Raw genomic sequence first — 15,284 nt, forward strand, 5'->3', positions numbered from 1 at the left:
ACGTTAGTTGCTGGATCAGACGAATGTGGTCTAGTCTTGTGTGTCAATGTATAATGAAATGCCCGTAAACAAAAAGCCTACACTGTCAATCAAGGGTACTGTTTTTATCATAATCATGCTGCTTAAAAAATATGTTTAAAAGATTATGTAGGAATGAGAATAAATTCTAATTCAAGGAGCTAATCAGATGCCCATTCTTTTATTGCACCATTGAAAACGTTTTAAGCTTTGGTGCCGATGTTTTCCTAATTAATTTGAACATCATACTTACCTTGTTTGAGAAATTTATTTCTGTTTTCCCATCGTTCTTGCATGCTGCTGTTTTTAGCCGGATTGGTATTTTTGGGTCTTTTATTCATTAGTCACCTCACTAAGCTCTTACGAGACGTCCAAGAGACAAATAGAAATGTGAGGGAACAAGATACTTTATTCTCAGTGTTAAGTTGTGGGCGAACATAGTAGATGACACAGTGATTTCTCCAGAGCAGCTCTTTATTGTAGCTGGACAGAACTGAACAGCAAACAGCTCAGCCGGCCTGCTTTTATAGGAGCCGGCTGTCAACATTGTATCAACAACAACCCAGGATTTCCCGCCTAAAATAACTGACGTGGACCTGAGTGAAAACTATCTACAGTATCCCCCTGTTGGCCCAGGGGGAGAACATCAGTACATAACACTCAACATGCACTCTTATATGAGGGAGAGAGGAAAGATGGGCAGGGGAGCAGATTGACGTTAATGAATTGCAATGTACTTGCATTTTTGGAAACTGCTAGTCAGTGATGTACAGTAACCACCAGATGTCACTGCTGTAGATCATATCTCAAGGCAACTGTATTGTGTGCGCATGTGTGTTTGGGCAAGGTCTGTTGTCCTAGGCACACAACGCGGCTAACATGCTGTGACTCTCTTAGCAGCCAGGGCACATGAATTTTGGAAATGTGTGTGGATTTGTTCTTGGTTGAAATTTCCCTTTTGTAGAGCAAAACTGAAACGTACACAGTAGGATCGTTTATAGCGTGGAAAATGTAGCTTGCTGCTGTAGTTCTCAGTAATAAGATGGGCTGTCACAAATTAAAGCTGGAGTCATGTCATGAATACAGAGGACATGTGCGGGACAGCATTTCAGGCCCAACAGTATGGGCTTTAAAGCGATAATTGATGCCAGCTGCATTAAAATCACCACGAGAGTTTACAGATGCAGAATTGTATTTAGTTGATTTGAAGTTGGCTTGCTTAGCCATTGTGTATTGTAAGTCAGGATCCCCCAGTTTGTAAGTAACAAGAAGCTAAGATTATTTGAAAGCAAAACTAAACACAGGTCAAACAATCTAATTGTAGCACACTTGATCAGATCTTTGAAAGCCTATACAAAAGGGTGGGTGGGTGGAACAGGCAGTGAATTGCACTACTAATGCTAGATCCTGCTTTTAATACATTGGGCTGAACCTGTTAGTTGTTTTCCTCTGCCAAGCGCTCAACCCACCCATGATTTCCACAGGATGGGATAATTTTGTGCTGCTGCTGCTCTGAGGTTAATGGGGGAGATATATTTTGGAGGGTGTGTGTGCCACAAATACTGCAGTAGATGCATTCATATAAACATATATCTATCTATTTCCCCCCTAAAAAGGACGAAGAAGAAGAAATCAAGCTGGAGATAAACATGCTGAAGAAATATTCCCATCATAGAAATATTGCAACTTACTACGGTGCTTTTATTAAGAAAAGTCCTCCAGGACATGACGACCAACTATGGGTAAGCATGTTCACAAGGAAATGGGAATGTGAATGGTAACTAAATGCTCGATTCCCAGCAAAAATACCCTGAATGCTTAATGCTACGTTCACTTAGCAGAGCAGGAAAACTCAAAGAGAATTTAATCTTTAAAATCATGTATAATTTTGTTCCCTTAAACGCTCCTTCTTTAATGCTTGGTAGAAATGTGAAGAGTTTGCATAAATTCACATAAAAGAAGCACTTACTGTTCTAGGATTTTAACTAGTTTAAAGTAAAATAGTTCTGCTAGGTTTATCGTGTTTGTGTGATTGAGCTGGGCTAAGCAAGTGTATGGAAGTGAAAGCTGGACCATAAAGAAGGCTGATCGCCGAAGAATTGATGCTTTTGAATTATGGTGCTGGAGGAGACTCTTGAGAGTCCCATCGACTGCAGGAAGATCAAACCTCTCCATTCTTAAGGAAATCAGCCCCGATTACTCACTGGAAGGACAGATCGTGAAGCTGAGGCTCCAATACTTTGGCCACCTCATGAGAAGAGAAGACTCCCTGGAAAAGACCCAGATGTTGGGAAAGATGGAGGGCACAAGGAGAAGGGGACGACAGAGGACGAGATGGTTGGACAGTGTTCTCAAAGCTACCAGCATGAGTTTGACCAAACTGCGGGAGGCAGTGGAAGACAGAAGTGCCTGGCGTGCTCTGGTCCACGGGGTCACGAAGAGTCGGACACGACTAAACATCAAAGCAAGTTAGCCTGTGCTTGGGATGATCAGCATCAACTGACTCTTCCATTTCTCCCTTAAGAGGCTTCCCGTTGCATCTCTGCATGAGCTGCTTTTCTAGTTTTGCCTCCTTCCAGTCAGAAAGCACACCCAGTAACTCCAGCAATAAAATATACAACAGAGAGGAATGTGAGCATTTTATTTTTCTGCAAATAATCCTTTCGTGCTATCCACAAGTCTCACTAAGTTCAGTGGGCCTTGCTTATACACGCAGGTCAATGGGAATAGGATTGCAGCCTAGTGGTATAGAGCAGGGTTGGGGAACTTGTGGCCTTCCAGATTTTGTTGAACTCCCAACTCACATCAGCCCTAGCTGACCCATGGCTATTAGTTACAAATAATAGGAGTTGCAGTCATTTGACATCTGGGAAGCTGCAGATGCCCTAGTCCTGGTGAAGACTGATTTGGCTTGTATGTCAATTGGTGGGACAAGTTTGTGTCCTTGCCCTCAAATTTTAGAACACCACATGTCTTGGCATTCTAGAAATTCAAGGCAAAAGACAGAGAGCATGTGTGTGCTAGGATCTGTTTTTTGCCTTGCTCATTGAGGCAGAACTTTTCTCTTGTTGTTCAAATTTTTTATTGATTTTCCAAATTTATAAACAAACAAACAAACACAAACAAACAAACATAAATCCTAACTGTAATAATTCCACTTTTGTTAACATTATTGAATGACTTCCTCGAATCCCCCTGGCTGAATTTCATTGTATATCATTGTAGCAGTATTCCAAAACTAATTTCTCATAAAATTTACTTAGTCAAGTAACATCTTTCTTTCTTTTCATATTAACTTTAAACATACTATTCTGTAACATCACATATTTAAATCCTAAGCCAATCTAGTATTTGCAAGTATTTCTATTTAAATTATCTTAGCATATTTAGCTAAATAGTCTTTGGATTTCATCCATTCCTCCTGGTACTCCTCTTCCTCCTGGTCACGGACTCTTCCGCTCAGGTTGGCTAGTTCCCAAAAATCCATCATCTTCATCTGCCATTCCGAGGCAGAACTTTTCAATATCCAAACAATCTAGCAGTCTTTGGTTTAGTCACCTGTTACTACTATATACATGCCATACATTAAGTAATGTGAACATCTTTGTTCTCTGGAAGCTAATAAATGAATGTATTGATGTTAAAGGAATATAGATTAAGAACCACTTTGGCTGATATGATTGTTTGCCTTCCTTAATTGTCCAATAAGCTTTGTTGCATTGCAGCTGAATCACTGATACTTCTATCATATATTGACTCTTTCTTTTTTTTTTTTTTGCACTCTTGTCTTTTGTAGCTTGTCATGGAGTTTTGTGGTGCAGGCTCTATTACAGACCTTGTGAAGAATACGAAAGGAAATACTTTGAAGGAGGACTGGATAGCCTACATCTCCAGAGAAATTCTTAGGGTAAGGAAATTATAAGCATTTTTTCCCTCAAAAAACGAAACAAAAATGGCGAGATTTAATTTCTGCATTAATTTTCAGTGAATTGGCAGTGAAGTACATGGCTTTAACCCTGTGACACGGGACACAGGGCTAAAGCAGTTCTTGAATGTTAATCATTTAAAAAATAAAATAAAATTAAACCAAACTTAAGCCAACTGTTAGATAATCATTTTAACATAGGCTATGTGCATTAGAAACCATCCTAAGTGGTGGGGTCTGATGCTTTGCTTGCAATGCAAAGTATACCTCTGGGAGTAGACAGCAGCCTGATTACCAGCGGAGAAGAACGTTTTCCAAATGGCTGAAGTACAGTCAAAACATATGGCCAAGGGCTGCTCCCATCTTTGTCTGCAAATCTGCAAATTGCGATGGATATTGAAATACAGCATGTGTTTTCTTCATCCACTTCACAGGGCTAGCGCAGGGTGGTTTCTCTGGGTCATGCAGCCAGGTGGTGGATCAATAAAAAGGCCTGCATGCTGGCGTTCTTCTGTTTTCTTTGGCACAAGTGTTACTCTTCCCTTTTTGTATGTGGTTTCTTCTTCTGTAAAGCAATACCGAAGCTTAAATTTGGATACATACATACATACATCATTTTATTTGCATGTTGCCTTTCCATTGTTAAAACCATGAACGCAAGAGAAGGCAGTTCTGTTTTAACCCGTACACAAACATTTCCCTTTGTGTTAATTTTCCTGGATAGTTTTTGGCGCCGAATGGAACGCTGAGATAAAGTTCATACTCGAAATATAGGAGCAGCCCAAATCTCTACCTCAGTACTGCTCAAATCTGAACCCTTAAGTGTGCGTAAAAGAGCATGGATTACCGGTAGAATGCTCTCTTGCTGCTTTGTTACTTTCCGCGTGTAGGTAAAGCCCTGCTTTGTGCTCCTCCAACCTATTAGAGGGGATTTGTTGCCTACTTTGGAATCCTGCCTTGGTATTCCAAAGCGCCTTGGGGCGCCGGTGGCGCTGTGGGTTAAAGCCTCAGCGCCTAGGGCTTGCTGATCGAAAGGTCGGTGGTTCGAATCCCCGCGGCGGGGTGCGCTCCCATTGTTCAGTCCCAGCGCCTGCCAACCTAGCAGTTCGAAAGCACTCCTGGGTGCAAGTAGATAAATAGGGACTGCTTACTAGCGGGAAGGTAAACGGCGTTTCCGTGTGCGGCTCTGGCTCGCGCTGGCCATGTGACCCGGAAGTGTCTCCGGACAGTGCTGGCCCCCGGCCTCTTGAGTGTGATGGGCGCACAACCCTAGAGTCTGTCAAGACTGGCCCGTACGGGCAGGGGTACCTTTACCTTTACCTTTGGAATCCTGCCTTAAGTGTTGTTTGGAAGCAGGGACCTTCCATAATGTTTGGGGTTTTTTAACACTTAAAAATCTACTTGTGTGCTCAGAATAATCCTAAATATAGAATAAAATCCGGATTGTGTTAAATAATAATCATAAAACAAGCAAGGCAGTATCCCCCCAACCTGATAAATCCATCAATCCCGCTGCAAGGTGTATTGACACAGTAATGCTTTCCTACAGGAAATGAGCATCAGTTCCTGGCAGGTGTTCCTTAAAAGGAAAATTACCTGTTGTGTTTTGGCAGCTACTAGAACCTTATCAGCACCACTGTAATATGTAAATTGTGGTCCATCCATACAAGTGATAGGGCTAGGAATGGGTTTAGCACCTCACACGATTTTTTTTGACCTTCTTTTCAAGGACAGGTCTGTGTAGAGTGCCCGATTACCATATCTTATGTAACAATGGATAGGCCATTTACCTCCAATGAGAGGCTGCTGTTGGTGTATCAGAATAGGTGGTGGTAAAAAACCACTTCTGGCAAGGCCGCCACCTGATTGTTGGTTGGCAGGATTGAGGCTTGATGCAGTAGAGCAGGGTTTCCCAAACCTGGGTTTCCAGCTGTTGTTGGAGTACAACTCCCATCATCCCTAGCTAGCAGGACTGGTGGCCAGGGACGATGGGAATTGTGGTCCACAGCTGGAGACCCAAGTTTGGGAAACCCTGCAGTAGAGCTTTGGAAGTTTTTAATTTCCAGGTAATATCAGACTATTTCTAGAACGGATAAATCCTTCCCTCCCAAATTGCATGGACCCACTACCAAAAGAGATCACAGAGGCATTTTGTTTATTAATTATGGCCGCTGCTGCTTCTGTAGCAGTATATTCCAGAGGTCAAGTCTGCATTCTTTGTGGAGAACAGTATTATCGTTGCCTTTATTCCGGTCCTGCCCAGTGTTCAATTTAATTGGATCCCCTCATTTATTTTTAACACATGTTGTAAAACCAGCTTGGGCATAGTAAATCATGATCAAAGATTTTTGTTTAAAGCAAATCAGTTAACTTTGGGCTATTTTAATATTAATCATTCAGCTCCAAAGCACTTTCAAATAATATCCATTGTGGGTAAAAAAAAGAAAGAAAGAAAAGAAAAGAAAACTGGCTGCTTAGGGCTGTTGCTTATAAGTGACCTGGCACTTACACTTGACTTGAAGTATCTCCATCACAATTAAGTTTCATGAAACCAAAAGAGAATAGCAGTAAATTTGCAAAAGTAACTGGCTCAGAAATATTTACTAGCCTATCTGTCCCCCCAACACTGATACCTAAAAGAAAAATGAACCAACTTCAGCAAAGCACTGCTTCCAGGTCATCATCACTTGTCAGGAGACGGATAGCAAGCATGTCTTCTTTTCTCATGGAATTTCAGAGTTCTTCATTCCTACAGCTCAGTACTTTGTAAAAATCAGCACATACATGTAAGATCTAGAAGTTCAGTAGGTGTCCCACAGGACCAGCGCTGCATGTTACCTATTGAGGTGAGGGGAAGCATGAATGATTCATGCTTCCTGTTCTTTGTGCCGCTTGGGAACTTACAGACAGTGAGAAGAAAGATTTTCCAGTGCTGTCCTAGCATGCAATGGGAAATAAATGAGTAAGACTTAAGGCACTGCAAATAATTGCCGCAAACAGTCAACATAAACCATTTCCTGTCCCTCCCCTCCAATAATTTGGTCATGCTTGAAGACAGTATCTGTACCAAATAGATTTATATATTTGCTCATCTGCATAACAGTACAAGCTAAAGAGAAAAAAATGCATCTGGAATTCACACTGCTACTGTGCTTTAAGTTTGTCACATCCAATTTTTAGCCTCCTCTGGAGGCTCGAGGCAGGTAATAAACATGCAGTAAGTAGAAGTGGTAAACAAGTGTTCCTAATTACTCCTTATGTCACATGTCTTCTTAGCCACCCCTTTCCTAAAGCTGAGCATTTATTTGCTTTTTAGTCCTCTCTTACACAGCTGAGTCATTCCATATTCCTGGCAAAAGTGCACTGCTTTGTTTCTTGCATATCCTTTGAATACCTCTGCATAGCTTCCATAAGTGGTTTCATTGTCATTCTGCAGTGTGGTCCTTATAATATTAACTCTTGCCAGGCAAGCATACGCTATACATATTTATATATTCTTAAAATAGCTGTTGTGCTTCACCTTTGTAAAATGTGTGCACAATGCTTTATAGCTGCACTTATTTTTGACAAGTAAGGTCTATGTGGGTGGCATGCTGTTGAAAACATCTACAGTTGATCATGTTGCACTGGGCTGGAGGGAAAGAATCCCCAAGGTCTATAGTATGGTTTTGTCAAATAGTTGCAATAGAATGTTGTTGCAAAATTAAAGTGGAAGAAGACCCTACAGTCTTCTGTTTTTTTTTTCTTTTTAAATTCAGGGATTGGCGCATCTCCATGCCCACCATGTGATTCATCGGGATATCAAAGGGCAGAATGTATTGCTAACAGAAAATGCAGAGGTGAAACTGGGTAAGTTAATTAGCCTGTTCTACTCACTTTTTCCCCCTGCTGTTGCTGTTCTTCCATACAGCAATAGGCAGCATTTGCTGTCTGGCTGAAGAGAAGAGGGTTGCAAATCTATATTTTAAAATAGATTACCATATTTTTTGCTCTATAAGACGCACCAGACCGTAAGATGCACCTAGTTTTGGGAGGAGGAAAACAAGAAAAAAAATATTTTGAATCCCAGAAGCCAGAACAGCAAGAGGGATTGCTGCGCAGCGAAAGCAGCGATCCCTCCTCCTGTTTTGGCTTCTGGGATAGCTGCGCAGCCCTGCATTCACTCCATAAGACGCACACACATTTCCCCTTACTTTTTAGGAGGGAAAAAAATGAGTCTTATAGAGTAAAAAATACGGTATTTCTTACTTTCTCCTCCGTGTTTTAATGTTTTAGCCGACATGAAGCTAAACTATGCAGGCTATAACTGGCCATGCCATAAACATTAAGCTCCGAGGCTTCAGCTTTCTCTCTCTCTCCCCTACCCACCTCCATGTGATGGGGGAAGATGGTATATGTCTTGCAATCCTTGCCAAAACCTGCAAGTACTACCCTCACCCCACAGGACCTCACAGGACCACAGCAAGGAACTGCACACAGATGGGGTGGCAAGCATGTTGCTTACCATGAAGAGTCTTTTAGTGCTGAAAGTGTCTAGGAACCAAACTTGGGACAAGGTTGCCACTATGGGTTTGGTCACCATTTGGGGGTCCAAACAGCCCTCTCTTACTAAATTGCAAATCAAGACTTAAATAAAGCCTTGGGGAATAAGCACAGGCCCCTATAAGCCTAGAGCCTCTTAATCAATGGTGATTATGCACGGCACTCCAGATTTATTAAAATGAAGTTATCAAACTTCATTTAAAAGATGTGTAGCCTGCCTTCCAACTATGAACTGCATTCAAGGATGCCTGAAAACTCCAGTTAAAACAATTAAGCCACAACAAATATAAATATAACAGCAGCACAGCTGATAAAACATGCTAGTTAATATTAAAAGCTTGGGCAGAAAGGATTAATTTAGCCTGCACTTTGAAAGGCAGCAGTGTTGGCACCATGTGAATCTCCCTGGGTAGGGAATTCCAGCATCTGTTTTCCATCCATGCCTGTGTCAGATCTATAAAAGAGTCCTTATTGTGATGCAACTAAATAGCTAAGCTGTTTTCTCATTTTTGAGGGCACTGATTCACTTCTAGATTCCACTTGTAGCATTTGTGTCTTTGACCCTATTCAATCTCTGCTTAGTTTCTGTATCTCTTAATCTGACTTCAGAGCATTTTTGCTTGTTGAGTGGGTTGTTCCTGGTAACAAGTAAATAAGAGGGTTGCCTTGGTTCTCCAATGAGTAACCATGCTGCCCAAAAAGAGCTGCTGGTATAGCATGCATTTTAGGAAATTGTATTTTTTGATACAGAGAATAATTTCTGTGTCAAAAAGTCTTCTGCCCTTGTTCACACTTAATGCTAAGCCAAGCCATGGCTTAGCCTGAACGCAGCTTCCTAGCAAGGATATTGCAGCCATTTTGCTCCTCCCTTGCTGTTGTGCTCTGCAGTTTCGTGGTTTGGCTTGCCATGTTGTCCAAACCCACATTTGTGGTTCAGCTCTCCCTGATGAACAATGATCTGCAAACACAGAACAAACTTTGGTTACGGCTCACGGTATGTCTGGAGAGAGACCAGGTTCAGGTGACACACTAAGCTAAATGGTGGATCAGCTCAGTGCAGCATGAATGTGACCCGCGAGAATCAAAGCGACTACAATCTCCTCTCCTCCATGGTTTGATTTAGTATGTGCAAAATCTGCTAAATGTGGCATGTGGCCCTTGATTATTCCTCCTCCTTCCTTCAAAAAGGGAACTACTTACTTGGCTTTGTTCATGCAGCTAGATAGAAAAGAACATTCTGTGGACAATGTTCTTGCAGCCCTTTGTTTGATATGGATGCTATCTTGCCAATAAACCCATGAGATATGTTGAAGATTACTTTCTACTAATGAGCTGAATACCTTCCAGCACCGATCCGTATAAATGTCCATTTTAACTCATTTTCCAAATTGTAGAAGCCTTGGTATATATCTGCAACATGTTGCCGGAACACCTATTTATTTTACAGTGATCCTGGCGATCTCGCTTCAGTGTGTTTTGATTCTTCTTTTTTTCTGTTCTTGACATAGTGGACTTTGGTGTTAGTGCTCAGCTGGACAGGACAGTCGGTAGGAGAAATACCTTTATTGGCACGCCTTACTGGATGGCCCCAGAAGTTATTGCCTGTGATGAAAATCCAGATGCTACATATGACTACAGAGTAAGAGAAATATTAACATAGTTGTTGGGGTGTATTGAGTGTTCTACAAATTCTGTATTTATCATTGGTGCTGTGCCTGGAAGACATGACTCTCCCCCCCCCCTTTTTTTTCATTTCTAAGGAATTTCTCTTACGGTTGATTAAGTGGAGGGGAAAGCAGGCACAGACAGTATAACCTAATAAATTAATGCATGTAGTATAAAGCTTAACAGTTCATTTCCTACACACAAAACTCCTATATAGGAAGGAGCATGAAACCCACATGTGACAATCTTAAGACAACCTTTCCATTTTTGTGTGTGACTTTGTGCAGCTTGTGTGTGTGCACACAGTGAAAATAAATACGTGGGCAGTCAGAGTTGAGTGTCTGCACACAAGTTTCATACTCTCTTCTCCCCTCTCTCACACTCTTCATAGAGGGCTTTCAGTGTTGGAAATGTGAAGGTAAAGGTAAAAGGACCCCTGATCATTAGCTCCAGTTGTGACCGACTCTGGGGTTGTGGCGCTCATCTTGCTTTATTGGCCAAGGGAGCTGGTGTACAGCTTCCGGGTCATGTGGCCAGCATGACTAAGCCGCTTCTGGCGAACCAGAGCAGCGCACGGAAACGCTGTTTACCTTCCCGCCGGAGCGGTACCTATTTATCTACTTGCACTTTGACGCGCTTTCAAACTGCAAGGTTGGCAGGAGCAGGGACCAAGCAACGGGAGCTCACCCCGTCATGGGGATTCGAACCGCCAACCTTCTGATCGGCAAGTCCAAGGCTCTGTGGTTTAACCCACAGCGCCACCTGCGTCCCATTGGAAATGTGAAGGTGCCCCTAAATTCTCCTTTCCTCCACCCTTTCTTTCTGTGCAGCTCACATGAAATTGGGCCAAGGGTCACCCCTGGTTGATATGATTCTCCCATCCCACCTCCATTTCTTCTTCTGTGAAAGGAGAACTGACGTTCAGCTTCAAAAGAAACCAAAGTTTGTTGTGTTGTGGTTTAAGACCCTGGTTTCTTTGGAGATAACATGCAACTGTGATTTGTTCTAAGAGGAAGCTTTCATTCTTCCCTAACGTGAGGAAGCGGGGGGAAGCGAACATTCACCCATGCCATGGTTTAGTTGTTCATCTGAAACTGGTATTAGATACGAGATGATTGTCCTTATTTGACTTTTTCTGTCTGAGCATCAATAGATGCAACAAACCTCAGCCTTTAAGGGCTATCAAGGTTAAATGGTCTTGTTTCATAATTTGTTTCCTTTTCCTTCCCCTTTAAAGCTAGGTTCCTTTTAAAGCAGCCTTATGGAAATCTCTAAGCACGTCTTAGGCAACCACAGGAGAAAAGAGAATAAAATATTTAATTCTCATTGCTAGAAACAGTGCATTAATCTAAATAAAGCTTGGGAACTTGAAATCCTTAATTGCCTTGAGAATAAGATCTCACGTAAAACGAGATACTATTTTTATTAGGTATATCATAGTGCTCTGAAACACAGTCGATTTTGAGAATATGTGAGAGAAGGGAAGGACAGAAGAAGTGGACAGGGAGCATCATCATCATTAAAATTTCTATACGACTCTTCATCAAAAGGTCACAGAGCTGTTTGCAATATTAAAAACACAAAGAATACCTACCCTAATAACTAACAAAAACAATATCGCTGCTACCACCACAGCCATAGATTGTTAAATTATATAACGGCCTGGTTATAGATAAATGTTTCTGGCTGGCAACCTTCAGCAAATGGGGAGCCATGGCAGGAAAGGCCTGTTCTTGTGCTGCCACTCTCTGGACCTCTCACGGAGGAGGCCCACGAAGAAGAGCCTCAGGAAATGAGCCCTGGTATCTCTTCCTGTGCCAAAGAAGATGAATTATGACACTGATAATGTTATGAATTTGCAGTTGTTGTGATAGTGGTGAATAAGGCTGTCCTTTTAGCTATCACAGTGTCCTCAAATTGCCACCTAGTGGGTCTCTTCTGGGAAAACCAAAGTGTTCCTCCACCCATAATTGTTATCTCCTGTCTGTTATTGCTGACAGAGACATTTCTATCTCTGGGCAGCACGAGAATGTTAAGATTTTCTTTAATCTACCAAACATCCTGGAAAAAATTCATTTTATGTATCTCATCCTACAAGAACATTGTGGAAATACCAGGGAACTGGAGTTTAGGACAACTAGCCCATGGAAAAACAGCAGTAGCATCTCAAGTCTTCTTGCCTCCTATAACCAGAAATTCATCCCTATGTTTATTTTGGAATAGAATAAGCAACATGGCTATGACCTCTTTGGTGTAATATTTTTAGCCTTCCTCTTCAAGTGTGTATTTTAGGAGTCTTCCTTGAGCTTAGTTTAGCTTTCTGTTGGTGTCAGCACCCCTCAATTTTGTTTGGTTTCTGTGTAATTACATTCACCAAATAGCAAAAAGTTTTTGATTTGTAAAAATTCCAGAAATGTTACTTCATGGAGGGAAGACATGGGGGTTTGTTGGGGGGGTGTAAAGGAGGAAAAAAACCCCTTGTGATATTTATTTAAATCCAACATAGTTAGTCGGGTGGCGCTGTGGGTTAAACCACTGAGCCTAGGGCTTGCCAATCAGAAGGTCGGCGGTTCGAATCCCCACGATGGGGTGAGCTCCCATTGCTCGGTCCCTCCTCCTGCCAACCTAGCAGTTCAAAAGCACGTCAAAGTGCAAGTAGATAAATAGGTACTGCTCCGGCGGAAAGGTAAACGGCGTTTCCGTGAGCTGCTCTGGTTCGCCAGAAGCGGCTTAGTCATGGCCACATGACCCGGAAGCTGTATGCTGGCTCCCTTGGCCAATAAAGCGAGATGAGCGCCGCAACCCCAGAGTCGGTCCCAACTGGACCTAATGGTCAGGAGTCCCTTTATCTCAACATAGTCTTAGAGTTTGACTTAACACATGAGATTGGCTGTGTAGATTGTAAACAATAAGTTCTCCATTACTCAGTTTAAATATTCTTATTTGGGTATTGTTTTCCCCACCCATAATAAGGTAAAAGGAAAGTCTAGGTTTCCGCAATTCGATATGCAGTGCATCAGAGACTGAAAAGAAAAATGGATAAATGTGTTTGCTAACATATGGCGTCTTTTTGCAGAGTGACCTTTGGTCATGTGGCATTACAGCTATCGAGATGGCAGAAGGTGCTCCTCGTAAGTGATATGTATCCATTTTCTATTGGCCTGATGGTTTTTTTGTTTTTTTTTAATTCTGAAACCTATATTTTAACTTGCTCTTTGTAACCTAAGCTTACACTTGAGATTTTTGAAAGCACAATGGTCGATTTCTGTTCTCTTGGATTCCCACCCCACCTCCTCTAGCAGCATAAAAATAAAGCACTATAAATAGTAGCGCCTTTTGCCAGATAGCCCTGTGCCAAATCATTACTTTGTGGTTGTGCTAGGGCTATAGAACCAAACAATGGGAGAAACCTTGTAACTGAGATTTATTGAATCCATATAAACTTCCTGATGAGAGACATCAGATCTTCAAACAGATATGCTGCAGTAGTATCAATGCTTTGTGTTTGTGTAAACTGTGAAGAACAATCTCTAGTGGATAGTCTTGCCAAGGAAACTTAAGTCTCAAGTCCCTCCCCCCCTCCCCCCCGTTTCTATGGGTTATCAGAAATAGCAATTTCCATAAAATGCCTCGGTGCAGAGAATGAAATGCTTTTTTTTCTTATTTATTTCTAGCTCTCTGCGACATGCATCCAATGCGCGCCCTGTTTCTTATTCCTAGAAATCCTCCTCCACGGCTAAAATCTAAGAAATGGTATGTGGTTGCTATAATGGGAAGTTGTGTATTGGTTGTAAGACAGCATTTTCCCTTTCACAAGACAGAAAAGCCACGTTTGGACATAATGCAGAACCACTGTTCAGAGCTACATTGAATGTGCCTTGCCTTTTTTTAGGCTTGTGTGATCTGTTTTCTCCTCCTCTTCCTGTGCTCAGGAGCTGTTCAGAAGTTTTCACTTTCCTTTAAATGTTGCTTGTCATTACTTTCAAACTTAGGATTGTGATTTAACACAACTATGGTGAGTTTCAGAATAAGAAAAATGGGAACTGTGAATTATAAAGCTGGGTTGCTAAAACCAACCATAGGTGGTGTTAAACATGGTCCTTGGTTGGGATGAAATGACCAGGAAAAGCTTTCGTATTCAAGCCCAGCAGGTTGCTAGGGTTGTTTATGTAGTGCTGAACTGAGGTTTAGTGTCCAAAAGTGGCCATTGTGTTACTTCTAAAGACCTGAAAAATAATTCACAGGTGTCTGAAAATTCTTAATTGCTGAGTGAGAGCCCTAGCTGAGATCATGATATAGTTTTAATGGTTCTTAACAATGCTTACATGTTAGAATAAAGGACAAAAAATAGGCATGGTTGACACCAGCTTCTTGTTAAGCTGACAAATTCTGCAAAGCTGAAAATGACATAACGTATAATAAGGGAGTGGGCAAATGCCACCCAACTCCTGGCTTCCATGTTGAAGGTATTTGTTAGAATTCATGAAGTCTTTCACTATAATAATTGCAAACAGCGAATGGTATGGTTATCCATCTCACCAGATGACAGAAATTCATTAACTCTATCAGATTGTATTTTTAAGCCAAACCACTTTTATGTATAACTTTGACAGCCACTGAGAACCTCAAGGTGACTCTAGTTATGTTCAGGAATGCAGAGTTCTTGTGCTAATGTTTTAGAACTCTTTTTACAAATTACATTTAAGGAAATTAAATGGAGTTGTCCTTTGTTGAATTTTTGTGTGTGTGTGAGAGAGAGAATGACTGACTTGACTGATCATGTGCGCCTGCTGTTCCTGAGGATCTCTATTTTGATTGGTTGGCCAGAATGGGGACCCATGCTAATTTAAAGCTATTTCCCCAGGAAAAATAGACTCAGTTTGAACCAGGCCCTTATTTACCAGTTACTTCTAGAAAGATAACTCTCTAAATTTGTATAGCACTGCTTGCATTTGTTACTGAGTTAGAAAAAATGTGATAATGACTCCCCTAAGATCCTTAATGTTCCTAGATACATTCAAATATAATTTGCTTTTCCTTGTGAAGTTATTGCCCTCACATTTTGTGTCGCATTCAGCCAAATTTGTTTGTCAGAGATTGGTCCCGCCACTTTTTAGGATGCAAGGTGAACCTC

The 15,284-nt window shown here is 41.5% G+C and overlaps 1 protein-coding gene across 4 annotated transcripts in view; it reads left to right on the top strand.

Moving 5' to 3' along the window:
• MAP4K4 (mitogen-activated protein kinase kinase kinase kinase 4) overlaps nucleotides 1-15,284 on the top strand; it is a 129,056-nt gene that overhangs the window by 71,964 nt on the left and 41,808 nt on the right. For all 4 annotated transcript variants that reach the window (XM_083438185.1, XM_083438186.1, XM_083438187.1 and 1 more), the window contains exons 4-9: nucleotides 1,635-1,760; nucleotides 3,815-3,925; nucleotides 7,702-7,792; nucleotides 9,994-10,124; nucleotides 13,227-13,281; nucleotides 13,825-13,903. In XM_083438185.1, coding sequence (XP_083294311.1) covers nucleotides 1,635-1,760; nucleotides 3,815-3,925; nucleotides 7,702-7,792; nucleotides 9,994-10,124; nucleotides 13,227-13,281; nucleotides 13,825-13,903 — 593 coding nt within the window. The remainder of the gene's footprint in view (nucleotides 1-1,634; nucleotides 1,761-3,814; nucleotides 3,926-7,701; nucleotides 7,793-9,993; nucleotides 10,125-13,226; nucleotides 13,282-13,824; nucleotides 13,904-15,284) is intronic.

Source organism: Podarcis tiliguerta (assembly GCF_965153285.1).
Source record: "Podarcis tiliguerta genome assembly, chromosome: 4".
Lineage (NCBI taxonomy): Eukaryota > Metazoa > Chordata > Lepidosauria > Squamata > Lacertidae > Podarcis > Podarcis tiliguerta.